Consider the following 27,253-nt stretch of genomic DNA (forward strand, 5'->3'; position numbering starts at 1 on the left):
GAGCCACATCTCTGACACATCCATCACCTCCATTGATATTCATGAGATCCTGGCCAGACAATACTGACCATTAGCGATCAGGCAGGATCGGTTTTCAGGCAGATTTCCGTAGTATGATCGGAAAGAAGCCAGTCCCATGTCATAAACACACATCCTCCAGTTATTCTTATTCAAATCTAAACTAAGTTGTTTCATTGGTCATGTGGTTCACCGGCAGTAAGGTGCAGACTGTGGAGTCAATACAAAAATCACCCAACTCCTCAGTTTATGATGCCACCAACTACAGGTACTCAAAATTGCATCAACTCCCACTCCACAGCCCTGGTAAGATGGCATCCTATAGAGCCCTTCTACCTCCCCAGCACCAACTTTATCATTCAAGGAGCAATGCTAAGCCCTGAATACAGAATCAGACTACCCATCTTCTTTTTTACTCACCACCTAACAGCTGCCTGGCCACGGTATTGGTGCAGAGTCTAGGTCATGACCAGGGCTGGTTCTCTCATGAAGCAAGGTGAAACACTTGCATCAGGTGCAGAGATCACAGGGGCGGCATGTTTGTACTGTGTTTACACTAAGGCCCTGTTCACATCACAAACGCGGATGGCCATGCGCGTTTGTGTGCGTTGCGTGGCTGATCACATCACTGAAAAGTGAATGGGACAGCCACGTGTTTTTACAAAAAATGCGTGCAGCATGCGTTCCCAGACCGCACAGGCCAGGAACGCATGCAGTGTGAACATCAGACATTGCACTCTATGCAATGTCTGATGTCGTGCGTGTCGGCCACCTGCACGCGTTTCCAAAACGCGGCTGGAAACGCGTGCAGTGTGAACGGGGCCTAACAGCATGCAGACAGAGTAGGAGAGCGAGGTGATCATTGGGGAAAAGCAGCTTGTTGTGCTGTGTGAGGAGCCTGACAGTGAGTGAGGATGGGGGAGGCAGGAGAGCAGCATTGGGGAAAATCAGCTTGTTGTGCTGTGTGAGGAGTCTGACAGTGAGTGAGGAGGGGGGAGGCAGGAGAGCAGCATTGGGGAAAAGCAGCTTGTTGTGCTGTGTGAGGAGTCTGACAGTGAGTGAGGAGGGGGGAGGCAGGAGAACAGCAGTGTTTCATTTGACTTGCACAGCAGAAGGGAGGAGGTGGCACTGCTGTCCTGACTGAGGAGGAATGGAGTGGCTGAGGGTGAGCAGTGTGTTTGTCACAGACTCACAGCCAGCTAGTGTGCTATTGTGTGGAGCTGCAGCATGTCATGTGAGAACATTAAATGACGCAGAGTAAATTGTCGGGTGCTGTGCGATCATTTCAAACCGGGGCACTGGACATCCTTACAGGTTTGCCTCAGACAGCAAAAAGTCTAAAACCGGCCCTGGTCATGACATCACTGTGGGCGGGGACAGAAAGGTTTCAGCAGGAAGAGGTATGGGAGGGGCTCTGCTGGGCTTCTGTCGGCATCGGCCGAGTTGTAGTCTCACTGGAGGCAGTGCCCTGCGCCAGGCTGCACAGTGCACACGGCTCAGGCAGTGCCACCGCAATATATACACGCTTACAGACCCTCAGCTACATTTCCCCGACCTTTTACAATTCAAGCTTACTAGTGGTTAATGAGATGCGAATAATGCTGTGTTGATGCTAATTTTATGCATATTTATGCAGCTTGGAAATGAACCAATTTGATGCAGCAACTGTTACGTTTCATTGGTCCATTTCTTAGCTTCGCTAAATTTGGCTCAGAATTCTTGGTCTCTCATTGCAGCTGCTAACAGCCATCAATCCCATCTCTGCTTTTCTGTTTTATTTACATTCTGGCAAGTCGTCTTTGTAGTATTTATAGCAGTTGTAGCGTAATCCTGCAGAATATTTATTATGGGTTTTGCTTACTCTGTAGTTCCTGAAGCCCCCGACCGGCCAACCATCTCCACCGCGTCTGAGACGTCTGTCTACGTCAACTGGATCCCGCGAGCCAATGGCGGCTCTCCGATTACCTCCTTCAAAGTGGAATACAAGACGATGGGGAGTCAGTGGATGACCGCTGCCGAAAACATCCACCCGTCAAAGCTGTCCGTGGAGGTCTCCAACCTAGAGCCAGGTACAGGAATAACTGCGGAGGAGTGCAAAGAGATTATACTAAAAATGTGGCAGCTGGAAGCTGATTGGATGCCACAGGCCACACCTTCTGACACCAGATTATGTCACTTGCATACCTTAGTTTTTAACTCTTTCAGGCAGAAAAAGACAGACTGCTTGTTTGAATGCTTGGCACTGTACATACACCTATCTCATCATGTAACATGTCTCCTCGGGTACACCTTAGAGTGATACTCCGCCCCGCCTGTTACTTATAACACAGGCTTCCAGTCGCTGATCTCTGCACACAATTTCATTTCTCAATATTTCAGTCCAATATTTTTACTGCAAAGTGATTTATCTCTCCCTTCCTCTGATTATCCCGTCTCTATTCTCTGAAGGGCCGGTGTACAAGTTTCGGGTCATCGTCATCAATAATTACGGGGAGAGCCAGCGCAGTACGGCGTCACGGCCGTACCAAATCGCTGCCTACGGGGGGCGGCTGCCGAATACGCTGATTGTCGGTCCTCACATCTACCACACGGAGCCGATGTCTGACACGGAGATTCTCCTGAAATGGACAGTGAGTATCCTGCCTCCTCTCCTGCATGTCGGCAACCTGACCAATGAGAGAAGTCTGAGCTGATGCAAATGTTATGCTGAAAGAAGCGTTTGATTAGTCAACCTGCATACATTTGCATCAACTCAGTCATTACCATCTTATTGAACATCACCATTAAAACGTTCTATTCTTTTTTCTAAAATCCATTATTTAATTTATGTTGTGTAGAAACACGTCAGTTTTTGTTAAGATAAACTCCGCCTCCTATTGAATATTGTGCGTCTTTGTTTTATAGTACAGCCCATCCAACAACAACAACACTCCTATCCAAGGCTTCTATATCTACTACCGGCCGACCGACAGCGACAACGACAGCGACTACAAGCGGGACGTGGTGGAAGGCAAGTTGGCCGAGTGTCAATATTTATAGAAAATGTCTTTATCCCGAAGCCAAACTAGTCCAGTTTACTGCACAGAGAGGGACAGGCCTGAAGCTCTGTCCGGGGGGGTCTGACCTCCCTTCCTCTTCCTGCACAGAGAGTGAGCAGACCTAAAGCTCTGTCCAGGGGGATCTCCCCTCACTTCCTCTTTTCCTCTTCCTGCACAGAGAGTGACAGGCCTGAAGCTCAGTGCAGGGGGATCCCACCTCACTTCCTCTTCCTGCACAGAGAGTGACAGGCCTGAAGCTCTGTCCAGGGGGATCTCACCTCACTTCCTCTTCCTGCACAGAGAGTGAGCAGGCCTGAAGCTCTGTCCAGGGGGGTCTCACCTCACTTCCTCTTCCTGCACAGAGAGTGACAGGCCTGAAGCTCTGTCCGGGGGGGTCTCACCTCACTTCCTCTTCCTGCACAGAGAGTGACAGGCCTGAAGCTCAGTCCAGGGGGGTCTCACCTCACTTCCTCTTTTCCTCTTCCTGCACAGAGAGTGAGCAGGCCTGAAGCTCTGTCCAGGGGGATGTCGCCTCACTTCCTCTTTTCCTCTTCCTGCACAGAGAGTGACAGACCTGAAGCTCTGTCCAGGGGGATCTCCCCTCACTTCCTCTTTTCCTCTTCCTGCACAGACAGTGACAGGCCTGAAGCTCTGTCCAGGGGGATCTCATCTCACTTCCTCACTTCTTCTTCCTGCACAGAGAGTGACAGGCCTGAAGCTCTGTCCAGGGGGGTCTCACCTCACTTCCTCTTCCTGCACAGACAGTGACAGGCCTGAAGCTCTGTCCAGGGGGGTCTCACCTCACTTCCTCTTCCTGCACAGAGAGTGACAGGCCTGAAGCTCTGTCCAGGGGGGGTCTCACCTCACTTCCTCACTTCCTCTTCCTGCACAGAGAGTGACAGGCCTGAAGCTCTGTCCAGGGGGGTCTCACCTCGCTTCCTCTTCCTGCACAGAGAGTGACAGGCCTGAAGCTCAGTCCAGGGGGATCTCATCTCACTTTCTCTTTTCCTCTTCCTGCACAGAGAGTGACAGGCCTGAAGCTCAGTCCAGGGGGATCTCGTTTCACTTCCTCTTCCTGCACAGAGAGTGACAGGCCTGAAGCTCTGTCCAGGGGGGTCTCACCTCACTTCCTCTTCCTGCACAGAGTGTGACAGGCCTGAAGCTCAGTCCAGGGGGATCTCGTCTCACTTCCTCTTCCTGCACAGAGAGTGACAGGCCTGAAGCTCTGTCCAGGGGGGTCTCACCTCACTTCCTCTTCCTGCACAGAGTGTGACAGGCCTGAAGCTCTGTCCGGGGATCTCACCTCACTTCCTCTTTTCCTCTTCCTGCACAGAGAGCGACAGGCCTGAAGCTCTGTCCAGGAGGGTCTCACCTCACTTCCTCTTTTCCTCTTCCTGCACAGACAGTGACAGGCCAGAAGCTCTGTCCAGGGGGATCTCACCTCACTTCCTCTTCCTGCACAGAGAGTGACAGGCCTGAAGCTCTGTCCAGGGGGATCTCACCTCACTTCCTCTTCCTGCACAGAGAGTGAGCAGACCTAAAGCTCTGTCCAGGGGGATCTCCCCTCACTTCCTCTTTTCCTCTTCCTGCACAGAGAGTGAGCAGGCCTGAAGCTCTGTCCAGGGGGGTCTCACCTCACTTCCTCTTCCTGCACAGAGAGTGACAGGCCTGAAGCTCTGTCCAGGGGGATCTCCCCTCACTTCCTCTTCCTGCACAGAGAGTGACAGGCCTGAAGCTCTGTCCAGGGGGATCTCACCTCACTTCCTCTTTTCCTCTTCCTGCACAGACAGTGAGCAGGCCTGAAGCTCTGTCCAGGGGGATCTCCCCTCACTTCCTCTTCCTGCACAGAGAGTGAGCAGGCCTGAAGCTCTGTCCAGGGGGATCTCCCCTCACTTCCTCTTCCTGCACAGAGAGTGAGCAGGCCTGAAGCTCTGTCCAGGGGGGTCTCACCTCACTTCCTCTTCCTGCACAGAGAGTGACAGGCCTGAAGCTCAGTCCAGGGGGATCTCACCTCACTTCCTCTTTTCCTCTTCCTGCACAGAGAGTGAGCAGGCCTGAAGCTCTGTCCAGGGGGGTCTCACCTCACTTCCTCTTCCTGCACAGAGAGTGACAGGCCTGAAGCTCTGTCCAGGGGGGTCTCACCTCGCTTCCTCTTCCTGCACAGAGAGTGACAGGCCTGAAGCTCTGTCCGGGGGGGGTCTCACCTCACGTCCTCTTCCTGCACAGACAGTGAGCAGGCCTGAAGCTCAGTCCAGGGGGGTCTCGCCTCACTTCCTCTTCCTGCACAGAGAGTGACAGGCCTGAAGCTCTGTCCAGGGGGATCTCGCCTCACTTCCTCTTTTCCTCTTCCTGCACAGACAGTGACAGACCTGAAGCTCTGTCCAGGGGGATCTCACTTCACTTCCTCATTTCCTTTTCCTGCACAGAGAGTGACAGGCCTGAAGCTCTGTCCAGGGGGATCTCACCTCACTTCCTCTTCCTGCACAGAGTGTGACAGACCTGAAGCTCTGTCCAGGGGGATCTCACCTCACTTCCTCTTCCTGCACAGAGAGTGACAGGTCTGAAGCTCTGTCCAGGGGGGTCTCGCCTCACTTCCTCTTCCTGCACAGAGAGTGACAGGCCAGAAGCTCTGTCCAGGGGGGTCTCACCTCACTTCCTCTTCCTGCACAGAGAGTGACAGGCCTGAAGCTCAGTCCAGGGGGATCTCACCTCGCTTCCTCTTCCTGCACAGAGAGTGACAGGCCTGAAGCTCTGTCCAGGGGGGTCTCACCTCACTTCCTCTTCCTGCACGGAGAGTGACAGGCCTGAAGCTCACTCAGTCCAGGGGGGTCTCACCTCACTTCCTCTTCCTGCACGGAGAGTGACAGGCCTGAAGCTCACTCAGTCCAGGGGGGTCTCTCCTCACTTCCTCTTCCTGCACAGAGAGTGAGCAGGCCTGAAGCTCTGTCCAGGGGGATCTCACCTCACTTCCTCTTTTCCTCTTCCTGCACAGAGAGTGACAGGCCTGAAGCTCTGTCCAGGGGGATCTCGCCTCACTTCCTCTTTTCCTCTTCCTGCACAGAGGGTGACAGGCCTGAAGCTCTGTCCAGGGGGATCTCACCTCACTTCCTCTTCCTGCACAAAGGGTGACAGGCCTGAAGCTCTGTCCAGGGGGATCTCACCTCACTTCCTCTTCCTGCACAGAGAGTGACAGGCCTGAAGCTCTGTCCAGGGGGGTCTCACCTCACTTCCTCTTCCTGCACGGACAGTGACAGGCCTGAAGCTCTGTCCGGGGGGGTCTCACCTCACTTCCTCTTTCTGCACAGAGAGTGACAGGCCTGAAGCTCTGTCCAGGGGGATCTCGCCTCACTTCCTCTTTTCCTCTTCCTGCACAGACAGTGACAGACCTGAAGCTCTGTCCAGGGGGATCTCACCTCACTTCCTCTTCCTGCACAGAGTGTGAGCAGGCCTGAAGCTCTGTCCAGGGGGATCTCCCCTCACTTCCTCTTCCTGCACAGAGAGTGAGCAGGCCTGAAGCTCTGTCCAGGGGGATCTCCCCTCACTTCCTCTTCCTGCACAGAGAGTGACAGGCCTGAAGCTCTGTCCAGGGGGATCTCGTCTCACTTCCTCTTCCTGCACAGAGAGTGACAGGCCTGAAGCTCAGTCCAGGGGGGTCTCACCTCACTTCCTCTTCCTGCACGGAGAGTGACAGGCCTGAAGCTCACTCAGTCCAGGGGGGTCTCTCCTCACTTCCTCTTCCTGCACAGAGAGTGAGCAGGCCTGAAGCTCTGTCCAGGGGGATCTCACCTCACTTCCTCTTTTCCTCTTCCTGCACAGAGAGTGACAGGCCTGAAGCTCTGTCCAGGGGGATCTCGCCTCACTTCCTCTTTTCCTCTTCCTGCACAGAGTGTGACAGGCCTGAAGCTCTGTCCAGGGGGGGTCTCCCTTCACTTCCTCTTTTCCTCTTCCTGCACAGAGGGTGACAGGCCTGAAGCTCTGTCCAGGGGGATCTCACCTCACTTCCTCTTCCTGCACAGAGGGTGACAGGCCTGAAGCTCTGTCCAGGGGGATCTCACCTCACTTCCTCTTCCTGCACAGAGAGTGACAGGCCTGAAGCTCTGTCCAGGGGGGTCTCACCTCACTTCCTCTTCCTGCACAGAGAGTGACAGGCCTGAAGCTCTGTCCGGGGGGGTCTCACCTCACTTCCTCTTTCTGCACAGAGAGTGACAGGCCTGAAGCTCTGTCCAGGGGGATCTCGCCTCACTTCCTCTTTTCCTCTTCCTGCACAGACAGTGACAGACCTGAAGCTCTGTCCAGGGGGATCTCACCTCACTTCCTCTTCCTGCACAGAGAGTGACAGGCCTGAAGCTCTGTCCAGGGGGATCTCATCTCACTTCCTCATTTCCTTTTTCTGCACAGAGAGTGACAGGCTTGAAGCTCTGTCCAGGGGGGTCTCGCCTCACTTCCTCTTCCTGCACAGACAGTGACAGGCCTGAAGCTCAGTCCAGGGGGATCTCATCTCACTTCCTCTTCCTGCACAGAGAGTGACAGGCCTGAAGCTCAGTCCAGGGGGATCTCATCTCACTTCCTCTTCCTGCACAGAGTGTGAGCAGGCCTGAAGCTCTGTCCAGGGGGATCTCCCCTCACTTCCTCTTCCTGCACAGAGAGTGAGCAGGCCTGAAGCTCTGTCCAGGAGGATCTCCCCTCACTTCCTCTTCCTGCACAGAGAGTGACAGGCCTGAAGCTCTGTCCAGGGGGATCTCGTCTCACTTCCTCTTCCTGCACAGAGAGTGACAGGCCTGAAGCTCAGTCCAGGGGGGTCTCACCTCACTTCCTCTTCCTGCACGGAGAGTGACAGGCCTGAAGCTCACTCAGTCCAGGGGGGTCTCTCCTCACTTCCTCTTCCTGCACAGAGAGTGAGCAGGACTGAAGCTCTGTCCAGGGGGATCTCATCTCACTTCCTCTTTTCCTCTTCCTGCACAGACAGTGACAGGCCTGGAGCTCTGTCCATTTTAATTTTTGTCCTGAATTGGTGAGCTGTAGTTTTTGTGAGCATGTTTCAGTAACAGAGAACGGTCTGTGTCTCCCACCAGGGTCCGGCCAGCAGCATATGATCCGGGATTTGCAGTCGGAGACCTCGTATGACATTAAGATGCAGTGCTACAACGAGCGGGGCGCCAGCGACTACAGCAACGTCATGCTGTGTGAGACTAAAGGTGAGAGATTCAGCCTGTACCGCCCCCTCCCTCCAGAAATAACGCCAGAGATTCGGCCCCATTCGCTGGCTCCTGATCACATGACTGATGCGAGTCACATGATCAGGGGCCAGAGGATGGCAGCAGGGAATGTGCGGCATGGAAGAGGAATGCAACGCTGGAGCAGGTACGTATTACTACACTCCCTGTGCTGCTCTGCAATGGGATTGGGGCACAATGTGTGCGTGGTGGGGGATTGGGGAGGAGTTTGAATCCCAAGGGGTCCCCTATATGTGGCATCTGCATTTGGTTTACCAGACATCTCTCTTCATAGAAGACATAACCATTGGCTGAGAAAAGCCTTCGAGGTCAGCACTTGTGCCTGCCCTGTGGCAGGAGATCCTGGGAATGTTCTGGAATATGCAGCTTCTTCAGTCACTGGTGGGGATGTCTATGGGCAGTTTTAAGTTCTCTGTTAATAAGAACTGAAAGCTGTAAGAATTCACCTTTTTGCTCCGGCACCAGCAACTCATTAGTAAGAGCTGCAAACTCGACTCATCACAGCAAACAGCATAGGAGATTGACCTTATTTAGTTGACTTCCAAGTTCCAAAGTGTTTATTCAGTAAACAGATATACAGATACAGTTCATTACACCTTAGCAAAGCAGATTCTTCTGTTTTAAGTCTGTTGCGTCACAAGCTTTTGGTCCCATTCCTGGTGAATGGTGACCAGTTGTTATCTTCTGTCTATACTACGTTACATCTAGCTACCACATCTAACTAGGCCCTGAGGCCTATCTAATGCTGGGAATACACGTTAAGTTTTTACTTTAGATAGATGGGTTCGATAGATAAATTCCAACCTGTTGGATCTGGTCGATTCTACTTTCGTTTCGATTCTCCTCATTCAAGTGAATGTAATTGATAAGAAAAGATAAGGAATCGAGAGGGGAATCGAGCAGTGAATCGAGAGTAGAACCGATCGAAAGCGAAAACGACGGCAAAAACGAACGCAAAAACGCATCGTGTATTCCCAGCATAATATATACAGCATATATTATATCAGATTACATAAATGAAAGTAATTAGGGTTCCAGTCAGCAGATAGAGAGCATGAAAGTAAGACTGCCGTCCGTTGGCAAATCATGAACCTTAATACTGACTAGGAAAGAGTTAACTGTCGTCATCTGAACCATCTATAATTGGTTCAGATCCCTTGTGATGTCATGATGCACACCTACTCAATTAATATTCTATGAGCCCCCTTGTCCCAGTTGCAGGAATGTTATGTTTTGTAAATATGGCCTTTGTTGATTGATTTGTCTGGGGCAGTGTAGGCCTGTGGCCTTCCTTCAGGAACATGTTCAGGACATATTCCTGGTAACTGCCTGCAGCCTCGATTCTGCGAGAACCGCTTCTTAAAGGTATACTCTGCGAACAAGCCTTTTACCTAAAACTCAGTCCAAATAACTGAGGCCTACTTAAATTATAACAAAAGCGAGATGAGATTTTAGTCCAGAGCAGAGATATTTGGCTCTCTGAGGGCAGCAGCATTGTTGGCCAGTCCATGTGGACACTAGATAGTTCTTTAGTCTTTGACATGATTGTCTTTAGGAAACTTCTTGTAGCGCATCCTGTTTGTTTCGGGGCTGCAAGGCTAATGGGTTTCATTTACTAATGGGTGCAGATATCTCTTCTGTGGCAGAGCCTACAGGGCTTCCAGACCCCCCACTGACTGCTGAATTCTGTATATACTGAATCCTCACGTGTAACGTTCTTTCCCCTTCCAGCCAGGAGGAGCCCCGGAGCGTCAGAATTCCCGTCTCCAGAGCTCAGCACGACGTCCGCGTCAGAACGGAACGTGGGCGGAGGATCCGGCTCGTCCAGCACCCTGGCCCGCAGCGGAGACATGCTTTACGTCATTGTCGGCTGTGTGTTGGGAGGGATGGTGCTGATACTGATGACTTTCATCGCTATCTGTCTTCTGAAGCATCGGCAGCAACGTCTCCTGCACAGTAAGTGCCTCTCCGCTGCCATCCTGCAGAGCGAATTGTCAATACACCATATATATATGTGTATACAAATGCCGGGTTTATATAGCGCTGCATCGTCTGTAGTGCTGTACAACACAGGATACATACTATAGACCATTACAGAGAACAGACAAATGATCAGGTCAGCAATGCGTTGTACATAGAGGTGGAAATTATGTAACCACCTGACATGGTACTTCTAGCCTAAGAGGATAGACAGCTGCCCAGTGTCGGGGGATAGAAGATGTAGGGGGTGTGGTGCTCTGAGGGATGTGTAGTGGTTGGCGAGGTTTATACTGAAGAGGAAGGTTTTTTTTATTTGTGCCTAAAGATGGGAGGTCTTGCTGAGTAACAGATTGTGGAGCGGAGTCCCAGAGAAGGGTAGAAATTAAGACCGGCACACACGTTAGATTAAAGTCGGCTGAGGTGGCCAATGGTGACCATCCCTGCCGATAATCCGATGTGTACAGCAGCCTGTGACAGCCTCCCAAGCAGCAATCCGCTGGGAGGTTAGCTTTATTCTCCACCTTCGACCCGCCCACCGCGTGACGTCACATCTGTGCTGCTCCATTGGCCCTCCACCCCCTCCCCCGCATCGCGGGGTTTACTACAAGTCTGTACAGTCTTTTACCTGATAACGAGAAAAGGTGACTAGAGAGGGAGGTTGGCAGTATCGTTAGCAGAGAGGAGATTTCGAGGAACTAGATGGGTAAGTGCTTTGTAGGCGAGAGTTTGGATCTTGAATTGTCCTTTGTGTGACTGGCAGCCAATGGAGGGACGTCCGTGGACAGGAAGAGGGGAAAGCCATGCTGAAAAGTGCTCCAGAAAAAGGGTGTCCGGGCCTGTTGATAACAGTGATATGGAAGTGGAAGGGGGGAGTGAGGGGGCTTCAGAAGATGAAAAGGAGAAAGCAGGAGCTGGACAGATGGAGGGGCTGAATGAGCAGTGACAGGAAGCCCATACTGCCGCCATGTTTATGTCCAGGGCTGGGGGCGTGGCTAAACACCTGCAGCCCTGTCACATGGCCGATTCACAGTGTCCAGGCAGTTAATCGTGTTTCTGCATTTTATAAGTTTCCTCAGTGTCATTGCCGGAAGCTTTATAACTGATGCTCCGCCCATCCCCCCACCTTTCTGAACCCGCCCTTTGTCTCTTCAGAGTTTGAGCCCCCCGGCTACCTCTATCACGGATCCGATCTGAATGGCCAGATGATAGAATACACCACACTGCCCGGAACCAACCGGATGAACGGAACCGTGCACGGAGGATTCATGGGAAACGGGAACATAGCGAACGGCTGCGCTCACTTACATCACGGTCTGCATAATGGCATGAACGGCGTCCTGACTGGCGAGCTGTACCCTACCTGCGCCAATCCTCACAAGGGATCCTGCCCGGACTACGAGCTATTGCCGCACAGCATCTCCAACGTGAGTAACCGGCAGGGGCTGCTCTGCTGTACTCCCCTCGTAATATATCTCTCTCTGTCCCGGCTGACCGTTTGTGGCCTGTATTATACTCCTGTAGTATTATGCCTCCTCTCGTAGTGTCTCTGTCCCGGCAGATATCTGACTGTGTGTGGCCTATATTATACTCGTGTAGTAGTAGTATTAATATTATAGTAGTATTATTCCTCCTATCGTTGTCACTGTCCCGGCAGATATCTGTCCATGTGTGGCCTGTGTATATTTTACTCGTGTAGTATTATGACTGTTATATGTTCATCAACACTTTTCTCTTCCCAGGGAGGCATGCTGTACTCGGCCATTCCCCAGACAGACCCCGCAGAGTGCGCCAACTGCAGGAACTGCTGCAACAATAACAGGTAATACATACGTCGAGCGCAATATTTTTAACCAGTCCACCCCTGAGGGGGTTTTCCCCTTATGGACCAGAGCAATGTTCACATTTCAGCGCTCCTCCCATTCATTTGCCAATAACTTTATCAGTACTTATCACAACTTAATGATCAATATCTTTGTTTTTTTTGGTCACCAATTAGGCTTTCTTTGGGTGGTACGTTTTGCTAAGAACGATTTTATTCTAAATGCATTTGAATGGGAATAATACAAAATCTAGAAAAAATTCTTTTTTTTCTCAGTTTTTGGCCATTATAGTTATAAAATTAAACATGCTACTGTGGATAAAACCCACATTTTATTTGCGATTTGTTCCGGTTATTACAAGATTTAAAATATGTCCTTAGTACAATGTATGGCGACAATATTTTATTTGGAAATAGTTATTTTTGCAAAAATAACAGTAATATACCTCCATGACCTGCATATTTAAAAAAAGAAAACAGTTGAGTCCCTAAGGGAGCTATTTATGCATTTTTGAAAAAAAGTTAGCTATAGGTCTCCCCAGAATAGATAGCTAGGTATAGGTGTCCCCAGTATAGGTAGCAAGCTATAGGTGTCCCCAGTATAGGTAGCAAGCTATAGGTGTCCCCAGTATAGGTAGCAAGCTATAGGTGTCCCCAGTATAGGTAGCAAGCTATAGGTGTCCCCAGAATAGATAGCTAGGTATAGGTGTCCCCAGTATAGGTAGCAAGCTATAGGTGTCCCCAGTATAGGTAGTTAGCTATAGGTGTCCCCAGTATAGGTAGTTAGCTATAGGTGTCCCCAGTATAGGTAGCAAGCTATAGGTGTCCCCAGTATAGGTAGCAAGCTATAGGTGTCCCCAGTATAGGTAGCAAGCTATAGGTGTCCCCAGAATAGATAGCTAGGTATAGGTGTCCCCAGTATAGGTAGCAAGCTATAGGTGTCCCCAGTATAGGTAGTTAGCTATAGGTGTCCCCAGTATAGGTAGCAAGTTATAGGTGTCCCCAGTATAGGTAGCAAGCTATAGGTGTCCCCAGTATAGGTAGCAAGCTATAGGTCTCCCCAGAATAGATAGCTAGGTATAGGTGTCCCCAGTATAGGTAGCAAGCTATAGGTCTCCCCAGAATAGATAGCTAGGTATAGGTGTCCCCAGTATAGGTAGCAAGCTATAGGTGTCCCCAGTATAGGTAGCAAGCTATAGGTGTCCCCAGTATAGGTAGTTAGCTATAGGTGTCCCCAGTATAGGTAGCAAGCTATAGGTGTCCCCAGTATAGGTAGCAAGCTATAGGTGTCCCCAGTATAGGTAGCAAGCTATAGGTGTCCCCAGTATAGGTAGCAAGCTATAGGTGTCCCCAGTATAGGTAGCAAGCTATAGGTGTCCCCAGTATAGGTAGCAAGCTATAGGTGTCCCCAGTATAGGTAGTTAGCTATAGGTGTCCCCAGTATAGGTAGCAAGCTATAGGTGTCCCCAGTATAGGTAGCAAGCTATAGGTGTCCCCAGTATAGGTAGCAAGCTATAGGTGTCCCCAGTATAGGTAGCAAGCTATAGGTGTCCCCAGTATAGGTAGCAAGCTATAGGTGTCCCCAGTATAGGTAGTTAGCTATAGGTGTCCCCAGTATAGGTAGCAAGCTATAGGTGTCCCCAGTATAGGTAGCAAGCTATAGGTGTCCCCAGTATAGGTAGCAAGCTATAGGTGTCCCCAGTATAGGTAGTTAGCTATAGGTGTCCCCAGTATAGGTAGCAAGCTATAGGTGTCCCCAGTATAGGTAGTTAGCTATAGGTGTCCCCAGTATAGGTAGCAAGCTATAGGTGTCCCCAGTATAGGTAGTTAGCTATAGGTGTCCCCAGTATAGGTAGCAAGCTATAGGTGTCCCCAGTATAGGTAGCAAGCTATAGGTGTCCCCAGTATAGGTAGCAAGCTATAGGTGTCCCCAGTATAGGTAGCAAGCTATAGGTGTCCCCAGTATAGGTAGCAAGCTATAGGTGTCCCCAGTATAGGTAGCAAGCTATAGGTGTCCCCAGTATAGGTAGTTAGCTATAGGTGTCCCCAGTATAGGTAGTTAGCTATAGGTGTCCCCAGTATAGGTAGCAAGCTATCGGAGCCACTAGTATGGGCAATAACAGATAGGAGTAAACAACACAGAGGCGCTCAGTGTTGATGATACTGGCAGATGCTGTTTACTCCTATCTGTTATTGCCTGATGAAGCGGGTTTGTATCCCGTGAAACGCGTTGCACTTTATTTGGAGTATCCAATAAAATTGTTTTGACTGAAAATCCACAGTCATGTGTTCTGCTTGGAGGGGGTGAGTCCACCACTGCCTCCTCTATTACCAAGATGGGTTTTTAAGTTCTTTTAGTGTTTTTTATCCTATTGGCGCCTCTGTTATCCTATCAACTTTTCTTGAAATCATAAGTCTTAAATGCTTGTTATGCACAGACAGATAGAGATAAATACAGTGAAATCGATAGACTGACTGACTGCCGCTGTGGACAGATTAACTGGTACTTTTAAGGTGCATACACGCATCCAATTTTGATTGGCCAATTTTACCTCTTCCATGTAGTATGAGAGTTTGCCTACACAATCTGTTCATAGTATTGAGAATCTGTTGGCCCGCTTTAGTGATGCCCTGTGCTCCACTGATGCCCTGTGCTCCACTGATGCCCTGTGCTCCACTGATGCCCTGTGCTCCACTGATGCCCTGTGCTCCACTGATGCCCTGTGCTCCACTGATGCCCTGTGCTCCACTGATGCCCTGTGCTCCACTGATGCCCTGTGCTCCACTGATGCCCTGTGCTCCACTGATGCCCTGTGCTCCACTGATGCCCTGTGCTCCACTGATGCCCTGTGCTCCACTGATGCCCTGTGCTCCACTGATGCCCTGTGCTCCACTGATGCCCTGTGCTCCACTGATGCCCTGTGCTCCACTGATGCCCTGTGCTTCACTTATGCCCTGTGCTCCACTGATGCCCTGTGCTCCACTGATGCCCTGTGCTCCACAGCCTCCACTGATGCCCTGTGCTCCACTGATGCCCTGTGCTCCACGGGGAGTAACAGGAACAGATGATGATGTGACTTGCCAAGCAGCTCCTGAGACCAGCACAGCACACCTACTGTGAAACATGGAGGAGGCTTGGACATATTGTGGGTCTACTATTGTCAGTTGTTATTTCAAACACCATTGTATGTTCTTTTTTGGAAGGGAACCAACAAATGTATCCATGTCTGTGTGGAATAATTAAGCGTTCAGTACATCAGAAGAGGTGTATATATATTTACTGTGTAATGTTCTCTCCTGACAGATGTTTCAGCAAAGCCAATGGCTCCTATAACAGCAATGGTGTTCCCATGATGCCTCTGCATCAAGAGAAGCAGGACGCAGAACTGGTGACCCAGGAAGCGGTACAAATGATCCTCTCCTCACTGGAGAGCGAATCCGAGACACAAGCAGACAATGAAGAGGAAGGAAAGGAGTCGCCAGCCTGCATCTCTCGGGAGGATGGGATGGAGGAAATCCAAGGTGAGTACTGGTCAGAGGGCGGAGCCTCCACCTCAGCAGTGTGCAGGTCAGAGGGAGGAGCCACCACCTCAGCAGTGTGCTGGTCAGAGAGCGGAGCCTCCACCTCAGCGGTGTGTACAGGTCAGAGGGCGGAGCCTCCACCTCAGCGGTGTGTACAGGTCAGAGGGCGGAGCCTCCACCTCAGCGGTGTGTACAGGTCAGAGGGAGGAGCCTCCACCTCAGCAGTGTGCAGGTCAGAGGGAGGAGCCACCACCTCAGCAGTGTGCTGGTCAGAGAGCGGAGCCTCCACCTCAGTGGTGTGCGGGTCAGAGGGCGGAGCCTCCACCTCAGCGGTGTGTACAGGTCAGAGGGCGGAGCCTCCACCTCAGCGGTGTGTACAGGTCAGAGGGAGGAGCCTCCACCTCAGCAGTGTGCTGGTCAGAGAGCGGAGCCTCCACCTCAGTGGTGTGCGGGTCAGAGGGCGGAGCCTCCACCTCAGTGGTGTGCGGGTCAGAGGGCGGAGCCTCCACCTCAGCGGTGTGTACAGGTCAGAGGGCGGAGCCTCCACCTCAGCGGTGTGTACAGGTCAGAGGGCGGAGCCTCCACCTCAGCAGTGTGTACAGGTCAGAGGGAGGAGCCTCAACCTCAGCAGTGTGCTGGTCAGAGAGCGGAGCCTCCACCTCAGCAATGTGCTGGTCAAAGGGTGGAGCCTCCACCTCAGCGGTGTGTACAGGTCAGAGGGAGGAGCCTCCACCTGAGCGGTGTGTACAGGTCAGAGGGCGGAGCCTCCACCTCAGCGGTTTGCGGGTCAGAGGGAGGAGCCTCCACCTCAGTGGTGTGTGGGTCAGAGGGAGGAGCCTCCACCTCAGCGGTGTGCAGGTCAGAGGGTGGAGCCTCCACCTCAGCAGTGTGTACAGGTCAGAGGGAGGAGCCTCCACCTGAGCGGTGTGTGCAGTTCAGAGGGTGGAGCCTCCACCTGAGCGGTGTGCAGTTCAGAGGGTGGAGCCTCCACCTCAGCGGTGTGTACAGGTCAGAGGGAGGAGCCTCCACCTGAGCGGTGTGTACAGGTCAGAGGGAGGAGCCTCCACCTGAGCGGTGTGTACAGGTCAGAGGGCGAAGCCTCCACCTCAGCGGTTTGCGGGTCAGAGGGAGGAGCCTCCACCTCAGTGGTGTGTGGGTCAGAGGGCGGAGCCTCCACCTCAGCGGTGTGCTGGTCAGCGGGCGGAGCCTCCACGTGAGCGGTGTGTGCAGGTCAGAAGGCGGAGCCTCCACCTCAGCGGTGTGCTGGTCAGAGGGCGGAGCCTCCACGTGAGCGGTGTGTGCAGGTCAGAAGGCGGAGCCTCCACGTGAGCGGTGTGTGCAGGTCAGAGGGAGGAGCCTCCACCTCAGCGGTGTGCAGGTCAGAGGGAGGAGCCTCCACCTCAGCAGTGTGCAGGTCAGAGGGAGGAGCCACCACCTCAGCAGTGTGCTGGTCAGAGAGCGGAGCCTCCACCTCAGCGGTGTGTACAGGTCAGAGGGCGGAGCCTCCACCTCAGCGGTGTGTACAGGTCAGAGGGAGGAGCCTCCACCTCAGCGGTGTGCAGGTCAGAGGGAGGAGCCTCCACCTCAGCGGTGTGCAGGTCAGAGGGAGGAGCCACCACCTCAGCAGTGTGCTGGTCAGAGAGCGGAGCCTCCACCTCAGCGGTGTGTACAGGTCAGAGGGCGGAGCCTCCACCTCAGCGGTGTGTACAGGTCAGAGGGAGGAGCCTCCACCTCAGCGGTGTGCAGGTCAGAGGGAGGAGCCTCCACCTCAGCGGTGTGCAGGTCAGAGGGAGGAGCCTCCACCTCAGCGGTGTGTACAGGTCAGAGGGCAGAGCCTCCACCTCAGCGGTGTGTACAGGTCAGAGGGCAGAGCCTCCACCTCAGCGGTGTGTACAGGTCAGAGGGAGGAGCCTCCACCTCAGCGGTGTGCAGGTCAGAGGGAGGAGCCTCCACCTCAGCTGCAGGCAATAGAGGCACGTGTTTACTTACATGCGGCAATGTAATTGTAGACCTCCACTTCTTGTGTTGCCGTTATCAAATTGTATTTTTGTAAATCAAATTGTAATTCACAGTGTACCTGAAATGGGTTCAAATGAAAAGAAACATACATACCTGGGGCTTCCCCGACCCCCCCCCCCCCCCAGCCCCCTCCAGCCTGATCCCTCTCTCTATAAGTATTACCAATATTTTACTATCGGAATTCAGTAGTGGAATATCGCTAATTTTAGCGATATTCTACTAGTAGCAATCCCTGCGCCCTATTTTCATTGTGCTATTTTTTAATGTATGCATTTAAAATTGCTACGCGTCTGTCGGCCAACTGCCTCTTCAGGCACATGTGTGAGGGTGTCGGAGCTCGGCGCACGAGCCTGAACACGGGGCAGTTGTGCCGACAAAAACATCGCTATTCCGAGAACCTTATTTTATTTTTTTTTATTTAATAACATAAATATCAGTCACATAAATCTGAATGATTCTTCTGAGGCAAGTCCACCACTACCGCTTTTTAAAGCGTTTTTAATTATTTTATATCCTTTGGCACCTCGGTATTCTTGTTTCCAACGTCCCCAGCCCTCCCACAGAGAGCGACTATTTTACCCCAGCGGTTTGGGCTTGATCTCCCCGTCTGCACATCTGTTGGTTCTCTATTCCGGTGGCCACTTTTGTGAGACTCTCTCTATATATTACCTCACAGATCCTAAAAATATACCACTGTATTTGGCTTTGTCTCCCTTCCCATCCCCCGGCCATTCCCCATCATATCTTCTTTATAAATAGTTCTCCTAGTTTTAGTGTTCCAATGTATAAGGTAAATATTACATTTCAGAGGGGTACATCTTCACACACGTTTTATTAGTGATTTCTCCCACTAAAGTCTGTGGGGATTTTGTACGTGAAGAGGCAAAGGGGAGTGCCGTGGTACTGACTGGTCTGCACTTTGCAGGTGATGGGAGGGGCAGAAGGGAATGCTGCGGTACTTATTGACTTGTCTGCACTTTGCAGCTGGTGGGAGGGGCAGAAGGGAATGCATCGGTGCTTACTGACTTGTCTGCCCTTTGCAGGTGATGGGAGGGGCAGAAGGGAATGCCGCGGTACTTACTGACTTGTCTGCACTTTGCAGGTGATGGGAGGGGCAGAAGGGAATGCCGCGGTACTTACTGACTTGTCTGCACTTTGCAGGTGATGGGAGGGGCAGAAAGGAATGCCGTGGTACTTACTGACTTGTCTGCACTTTGCAGGTGATGGGAGGGGCAGAAGGGAATGCTGCAGTGCTTACTGACTTGTCTGCCCTTTGCAGGTGATGTGAGGGGCAGAAGGGAATGCCGTGGTACTTACTAACTTGTCTGCACTTTGCAGTTGGTGGGAGGGGCAGAAGGGAATGCCGTGGTGCTTACTGACTTGTTTGCACTTTGCAGGTGATGGGAGGGGCAGAAGGGAATGCCGCGGTACTTACTTATTTGTCTGCACTTTGCAGGTGATGGGAGGGGCAGAAAGGAACGCCGTGGTACTTATTTGTCTGCACTTTGCAGGTGATGGGAGGGGCAGAAGAAAATGCTGTGGTGCTTAATGACTTGTCTGCACTTCGTAGGTGATGGGGGGAGGGGCAGAAGGGAATGCCATGGTAATTACTTGTCTGCACTTTGCAGGTGATGGGAGGGGCAGAAGCGAATGCCGTGGAACTTACTTATTTGTCTGCACTTTGCAGGTGATGGGAGGGGCAGAAGGGAATGCAGTGGTGCTTACTGACTTGTCTGCACTTTGCAGGTGATGGGAGGGGCAGAAGGGAATGCCGTGGTACTTACTGACTTGTCTGCACTTTGCAGGTGATGGGAGGGGCAGAAGGAAATGGCGTGGAACTTACTTATTTGTCTGCACTTTGCAGGTGATGGGAGGGGCAGAAGGGAATGCAGCAGTACTTACTGACTTGTCTTCACTTTGCAGTTGATGGGAGGGGCAGAAGCGAATGCCGTGGTACTTACTAACTTGTCTGCACTTTGCAGCTAGTGGGAGGGGCAGAAGGGAATGCAGCAGTACTTACTGACTTGTCTGCACTTTGCAGGTGATGGGAGGGGCAGAAGGGAATGCAGCAGTACTTACAGACTTTCGGCAAGGCTTGGTGTACAGAGGCGCCAGAGTAGAATAAAAATGTTTAAAAACCGTCTAAAAGAGGGTGATGTTCAGGTGGACTTACCTCCCTCAAAAATATAGAACTCAATTGAGTCACAATATATCAATACAAAAAAACGTTTTATTTAACTCCTTAGTGCAACGCGTTTCGCAGGTGTGGTCCTGCTTCATCAGGCAAACAGGAGTATAACTCAATGGGTCTAGATGCAGAAGTGAGCGCCTCTGTCCACAGAGGCCCCTCACTTCTGCATCTAGACCCATTGAGTTATACTCCTGTTTGCCTGATGAAGCAGGACCACACCTGCGAAACGCGTTGCACTAAGTGGAGTTAAATAAAACGTTTTTTTGTATTGATATATTGTGACTCAATTGAGTTCTATATTTTTGAGGGAGGTAAGTCCACCTGAACATCCCCCTCTTTTAGACGGGTTTTTAAACATTTTTATTCTACTCTGGCGCCTCTGTACACCGAGCCTTGCTGAAATCTTGATTCCACCCTCGGTGGAGGGGTGCTACCCCGTTTCCTATCTACAGAGAGTGACATCTTAATAACCTGAGTGGGGTCAGGTTCTAATACTCCCCACCTGCATTTGAAGTGGTTGCCTATGGGTAACCCATGTTTGTGAGTATATCTTAATATTTTGCTTTAAACCACAACCAACTTAACAATACTACACCATATTGGGCTCTCGATTTCTCTTTGTTCTTCCAAGTACTTACAGACTTGTCTGCACTTTGCAGGTGATGGGGGAGGGGCAGAAGGGAATGCAACAGTACTAACGGACTTGTCTGCACTTTGCAGGTGACGGTGACGTCAGCATGAAGGATGAGGATTTTCCACCATCTCCCGATAACTCTTCCCAGGACTCTCAGAACTGTGATGACAGCAAATCTTGGACGTTAGACAACTCCAGTACTGACCTCCCCCTGCACCTAGTGACGCAAGAGGCCTGATAAGCACGCGTGTCCATGTCTGTACCGCCATGTCATGTGACTGGGAGAAGACACGCCTCTTTTCTGTACTGCCAATTAACGTGTAGTTCTTCACGCTCAGGACGGGGGACTTGCAGGACTTCAGCAGTGAAGAATTAGAAGTTCCAGTTGGATGTGACAGTGAGCGGTTGGGCATGCTGGGACTTGTAGTTTTAACTACTGGAAAGATGTGTTTGTCCACTGCCTGGCATGGAAAGTATAAGTAAATGCCATTCACGGGGTATTTTTTAAATAAGGATTTTATGACCTGTGGATGTGGACATTGCTCACCGAATCAGAACATCGAGGGCTCGTGAGTATGGAGTGATCTCATTGGTTCCTCGCGGTCCAATGGGCTGTTTGCTTATACATACTTCAGGACTTTCACCTGTGCCTTTTATAGATCACACTATTTTAAGTTAAGTTTTTCAAAATATATTAAGGATTTCTATTCTTCATCTATGAACAGAGTATGCAATTATCCAACTAGAAACTTTATCTTCTGTTTGTGAGGGAAAACCAGATTGACCTACAGGGTTTTTTCAGTTGACCCCCAAATGACAGGGCCTCTTTTTAACAACTTTTTCCCTCCTACAGAAGGTGCAATTGAAGACCAAGGGGTCCAAATGATTTGTCCAACGTTCAGTAAACGTTATACGCACACACTAGACGTTTCAAACGGAGGTGAAGATAAAGTAGAAACATTGAATTAAATGTTAAGCGCTGTACACACGACTTAAACCTTGATGCCCAAATCAAGAATTGTTTGCTTTTAGGTAACAATCTAGTATAAGTGTCACCCAATATTGATAGCATCATTAGAAATCTGTCATCCTAGGTCGCAAGCAAGGTAGAGAGGAACAGGATGCTTGTGGGATAGCCTGGCATTGTGTCGCTCCAGTGACTGGCGATGGTTTCAGGTGATCGGTGTGTGTACACAGCTTCACTTCCTGTCTAGAAATGTCATTACATGAATCTTACTAAAGTGACCCAACCATAAAACACAAACACAAAACTTTCTCAAGTGTCTGCTGGAATTCTCAGGTCGATATCTGTGTATGTGGGGTCCTCTACGCGAGAACTACATGGCTTTCTTGTCTAACCCAGTCTCCAGTGCCAGAGAATCTTGGCCAATGAGATCATGAAATCGGGACAGGACTTGGCAGAACTTTCTTCTGAAATCAGATTTTTCTTGAGCAGTGTTCAATGTAGGAGTCTGAAGATGCCCTCATACACAGACATTGATTTGGAAAGCACCAGTGTTGGCTCGGATATATTTTATGTTATATATTCACTTTAGTAAGAAGTTCAGTTTTACACACGAGTGCTGCGTAGCTGTGGTGAGGAGATCTCGTTCTCTTCAGTAGAGCTGAACGTTTTTACCAGTTCAGATTAAGAGTTACAGATCCAATGAACCGGTATTGCAGGAGGTCTCTGGTCTTTAGAAAGAAAGTAAATGGTGCCTCAAACTGCAAAATTGTCACTTTTGAAGTCCTGAAGAAGTTTTCTAAATTCTGCCGTACCAGACAATAGTGCGATTCCACTATCGGCCCCCTGCCGGCGATCCACGGCTGGCAGTATGGCAGTAATGTGGAAGAGAGGTGATGTTTCTATGGTAACGCTTGCCACAAGGTCATGTCTTGGGATAAAGGTCATTGAGAGATGGCAGAGAGAAGCACTTTAGTCCTTACTCTGTCTGTATTATATACATGATTAAATTATACATATAAATATATATATTTAATATTATGCACTAACTGACTGCCCTAATCCCGCTTCTGTACAGGCTCACGTATTTTGTGCGCTCGCACTTATTAGGACATTAATGTTGGTCACACAGATACATATTTTTATGTAGAATTCTGTATTCATTTCCCAAACACAGCCAGTGCCCAGGGTAACGGTTACACATCGTCACTGCCATATTGTTAGTGCGCTTTGCCCGTTTTGCGTCATTTTGCCTTGTCAACAGCGGTACATCACAATAACCATGTCACACGATGTATAGCGCTTGATGAGTCAATAAGCATGTTTTATAATATTTTTCTAATCAATTCAAGCAAAGTAGTAGTGGTGGCCATTTTGTTTGTGGAAGCCATATTGAGAAAGGTGACGTCAATCCCGTCCTGGCAATTGAGGTCCCACATGAGTACCGAGTTGTTTCAATTCACCGGTGTCCTCCCTGACCTGTAATGGACACATCCAATTTGTGGAAGTGTCAAGATGCCCACTGATGATAGAATCTTGATTGTACAACCTTACCCCTTCTATGTAATATGAGAAACTACCTAAAGTATCCATTCAAAGTGCATTCACTCCATTTACCCTTCTACTATATAGATTTAGTAAAACATTGTACAATCAAAGTTGTAACATTAGTGGGCACCTTGAGGTTGCAATGTGGTTCTTTCTCAGTAGAAAATATTCCATAAAGGAACCAGTACAAGTGGTAACAAGAAGGTTTTAATCAGAAGTTATGGCTTCAGTTCACCAAGAGACGTTCAGTAAAAATGTCATGTTCGATAATTTACCTCATGGGGTGTTTAAGATTTAATTAAGATAACCGATACTCACCCAAGGCAAGGCTCTGGGCCCTATGGAGCCTTCCTGTTCCTCCTATGGGGCCCTGCATTCCAGTGCTGGCTCCCCTGTTAGTGTCCGATGAATTGACATTTAAGGTATTTATCCGACTAGTCGGTAATTTCAGTTTTTCATGTGGTAACAGGCGTAGTACATTGACATCAGTAGCGTAGCTAAGGAGCTATGGGCCCCGGTGCAAGTTTTACAATGGGGCCCCCCCAAGCAATCTGTACATAACAATTGATACGGCCCACCAAAATCTGCCAATGGCAACTACAGTGTCAGAGGTGCAAGAAGGGGATGGGGAACAGCTTGTTAATGATTACTACTATCCAAATTATCTATAGAAGTGATTATTATGAGCACAGGACCAATAGAGAGCTAATACTGCAGTTAAGGGAGGGCCCTTCGGGACCCCTCTGGCCCAAGGGCCCTGATGCGGTCGCAACCTCTGCAATCCCTATTGCTACGCCCCTGATTAACAAGTCACCAAATGTTCAGTTAAATCTGCTGTTTTCTGCTTTACTGAATGACGCTTAGTGAATGGAAACCATTGAGGAATACTGAATGAAGTTACTGGTTTTATCACTATAGCCATTTCAGCACAATTTCCATCAATTCATTTCAATACATTTAAAAAATATCTGTATATATATTGCGTATTTTCCTGGGATTAATATATGTTCATGCTGGGGATGCTGGGAAATGGAACATTGTCTCCGGTGCTTTGAAACAACCGACCGTTCAATAGGAAGAACCTGACTCAGCCGTGACAAAAGGTAGATTAGTCTCCCATAGCAACCAGCCAGTGACTGGCATTCTTTCCTTTACGGTGTTGTTATTGGATTGGTTCTTATGGACTGGAGATGGTCGATGGGATGCTAATCCTTTTGAGTTGAGGTAAAGTTTAGGTTATATTTTCTGCAATGTGGAACGTAACTAGGTAACGAGTCCAATTCCAACCTGCATACATTTGCATACAATTAACAGCAGCTGAAGATGATTTGCATTTTGTTGGCCACTTGTTATGGACACGCCCCCATGTTTATAAATGGCCCCGTCATAGTGTGGCTCCTCCCAGCCGCAGTTCTGTAATTTATTTTAACGGCGCTGTTTTAAGTGTCTTATTGTATTCCTATTTATGTGAGCTGTTTTATTAGCCTGCCAGGCTTGCTAATGTATATGTTCTATAGAGGTCAGCAGCTAGCGATTGTATAGTCATCAAATGGCTGAATGCATACATCTGTGGCAGTAACAAGACTTTAATATCCTCGATTTGCATCCGTATCACATCGAGATTTGGTAAAGTAACACGGCAACCAATCAGATCTAAGCTGACAAGCAGTCCTTTTTAACACTTCATAAACGTAAACTAGCAGTAACCGCATATTTATTCCATGTACTTTAACTAGTTGGCTGTTACAAATTGAGAATACAAAATATTACCGGTACTTCCTCTTTAAACCAACCAATCAGATGCCACCTGCTTTCCCAGCATAGTTAAAGCAGGAAAGGGTTAGGTTTATCTAAGGGGCGGAGAACCATGTGATCTGATCAGCTGATCTGGTCGTCAAAGGCTCTGACTTGCTGGTCCCAATCATGTGATCAGGCAGGAAGTGATTCCAGCAAATCAGAGCCTTGCAAATCTGTCAGCTGATGAATCTAAACCTTCTGCTCCACACGACAATCTTTATTGATCCCGGCTAGTTTACACTACTCTATTTAATTTTTTTTCCACTTTTGCTTTTGGAAAAAGTTACCAAATAGGAGAAAAAGACAATAATAAATCCAACCCAAAGTTTTGGTTTTTTTTGCAACTTTCCCCAACCCTGTTTACATTTCACTTCCCATTCCGGCAGACTACACAACACATCACATCTTGCAGCACTTGTGTGTGTTGTGTAAAGTTATACTGTATTTCAGAGGCGTCGCTGTACGGTTTAGGTCTGATTGGATGCTGCAGGTTTTTATTTGAAATCTATAAAGTGCAGAAGCCGCCCTTTCGATCTTGTCCGTAAAATCTACTTCCCGTTTTCTACATCCCCACAGATTGCTTATACACTAAACATGCAGTTTAGGTAGGCTCTTGTACTACAGCGATGTGGTAAAACCTGACAAGATTGTACAGTGTGTGGCCACTTTCAGTATCACTGATGATATTTACCCAATGCGTCTCACCATTGGCCTTAGTGACTGTGTGTGCTGTATATATATCGGAGCGGTTGCCTCCTCTACGAGACTGCGGCCTCCATATTGCCCCACCCCTTCCATATTGGGGCGGCTCCCTCCTTGCACGAGTCTACGGCCTCCATATTGCCCCCCCCCCATCGGAGCCGTTCCCACCTCGTATGAGACTGTGGCCTCCATATCGCCCCACCCCTTCCATATTGGGGCGGCTCCCTCCTTGCACGAGTCTGCAGCCTCCATATTGCCCCCCCCCGTCGGAGCGGCTCCCTCCTTGTATGAGACTGAGGCCTCCATATTGCCCCACCCGGTGTACATAATCGAGGGTCCTGGCAAGATGAAATGTCGCTTCCATTACTCATTACCTGTTGTTTTTTTTTCTGAGTATAAAGTGTTATTTCTTTTCATAGAGAAAAAAAATACTTTATTTTTCCTAAAAAATAAAAAAAAAGAAATAAAATGCTGTAATGTCTCTTTTTAAAGTTGTACATAAATGTTATTGATGTAGTATTTTTGTTGCTGAGGGTTTTATCCATTTTTGGGGTATATTGTGAAATAATGTTATTAAAGTGAACAGATGCCTAATATACAGCGCCGTGTCCTGGTGTGATTATTTCAGGGGACAGTCTCTACAGAACTCAAACCTTCCAAAAAGGGAATCAGCGGGGATATTATGATGAATGGTTGATGGGATGTGAAGAATACAGAATTGTTGCAAATCTATGCAGCATACAAATGGACTAATCAAATGCAACAACTGCTGAATCCCGCCAATCATGTCTGACTGTAACGTGATCATTAACCCTCTGCACTCATAGCAACATGGAACTCTAGTAGTGGTGCGAACAACTAGGGTGCAAAATTGTATTCAGTTGCAGAAATTGAGGATATTAGTTGTTACATGCAATCCATATTGGAAGCTATCTGTACTGGACCCTTTGCCAGCATCGATGTTTCCTCCTACACAGTAGTAAGCAAGCAAACATTTTGTGCACTTGAACCTGAGATTTACACACAGTTACTGCTTACTGATTGGTATCAGTAGAGTAGACAAGACCAATAACATTTATAACGCGCTTTTCTCCTGGCGGACTCAAAACGCCAGAGCTGCAGCCACTAGGGGGCGCTCTATAGGCAGTAGCAGTGTTAGGGAGACTTGCCCAAGGTCTCCTACTGAATAGGTGCTGGCTTACTGAACAGGCAGAGCCGAGATTTGAACCCTGGTCTCCTGCGTCAGAGGCAGATCCCTTAACTATTACACCATCCAGCCACCATCCAGTAGGGACCCCTCTGTGGAGGAAACCTCAATGCTGGCAAAAGGGTCTAGTACAGAATGTGTGGTTTTCCACCATTTTCCGACTAGACCCAGGAGAGATCTATCCAAGCGTTACAAAACCAAAATACATTTTTTTTAAGAGTGGTAAGTGTTACAATCTCAGACTGGTCATTATAATTGTGCTGCAACACTTTCCACCCTACAAAGGTTTCATTTATTGGGGTTTTGTTACTCTTGGATAGATCTCCCATCTTCTGGTCTTGTCAGAAAATGGTGGAAAGACTCACATTCTGTTCTAAACCCTTTCACCATCTTTGAGATTCCCTCATAAGAAAGGGTCCCTTTCTACCTATACCAGTCAGCAATCTCTGGCTCAAGAGCATAAAACTTTTTCTGCTTGCCGACTGGTATAGGAAGAGGTGGGACCCTTTCTACAGAGGGAACCCCAATGCTGGTGAAAGGGTTTAGTGCAGAATGTCAAAAAGAGGGACACCGAGAGCCC

The 27,253-nt window shown here is 49.4% G+C and overlaps 1 protein-coding gene across 4 annotated transcripts in view; it reads left to right on the plus strand.

Annotated features, from left to right (window-relative positions):
- CDON (cell adhesion associated, oncogene regulated) overlaps positions 1-26,066 on the plus strand; it is a 165,363-nt gene extending 139,297 nt beyond the window's left edge. For all 4 annotated transcript variants that reach the window (XM_068238788.1, XM_068238787.1, XM_068238790.1 and 1 more), the window contains exons 12-20: positions 1,887-2,087; positions 2,467-2,648; positions 2,923-3,028; positions 8,129-8,251; positions 10,022-10,246; positions 11,423-11,694; positions 12,010-12,089; positions 15,394-15,611; positions 20,542-26,066. In XM_068238788.1, the coding sequence (XP_068094889.1) occupies positions 1,887-2,087; positions 2,467-2,648; positions 2,923-3,028; positions 8,129-8,251; positions 10,022-10,246; positions 11,423-11,694; positions 12,010-12,089; positions 15,394-15,611; positions 20,542-20,693 (1,559 nt within the window). In that variant the 3' untranslated portion in view covers positions 20,694-26,066. The remainder of the gene's footprint in view (positions 1-1,886; positions 2,088-2,466; positions 2,649-2,922; positions 3,029-8,128; positions 8,252-10,021; positions 10,247-11,422; positions 11,695-12,009; positions 12,090-15,393; positions 15,612-20,541) is intronic.
- Positions 26,067-27,253: the final 1,187 nt, after the last annotated feature.

Source organism: Hyperolius riggenbachi, chromosome 6, assembly GCF_040937935.1.
Source record: "Hyperolius riggenbachi isolate aHypRig1 chromosome 6, aHypRig1.pri, whole genome shotgun sequence".
In the NCBI taxonomy this organism is placed as follows: domain Eukaryota; kingdom Metazoa; phylum Chordata; class Amphibia; order Anura; family Hyperoliidae; genus Hyperolius; species Hyperolius riggenbachi.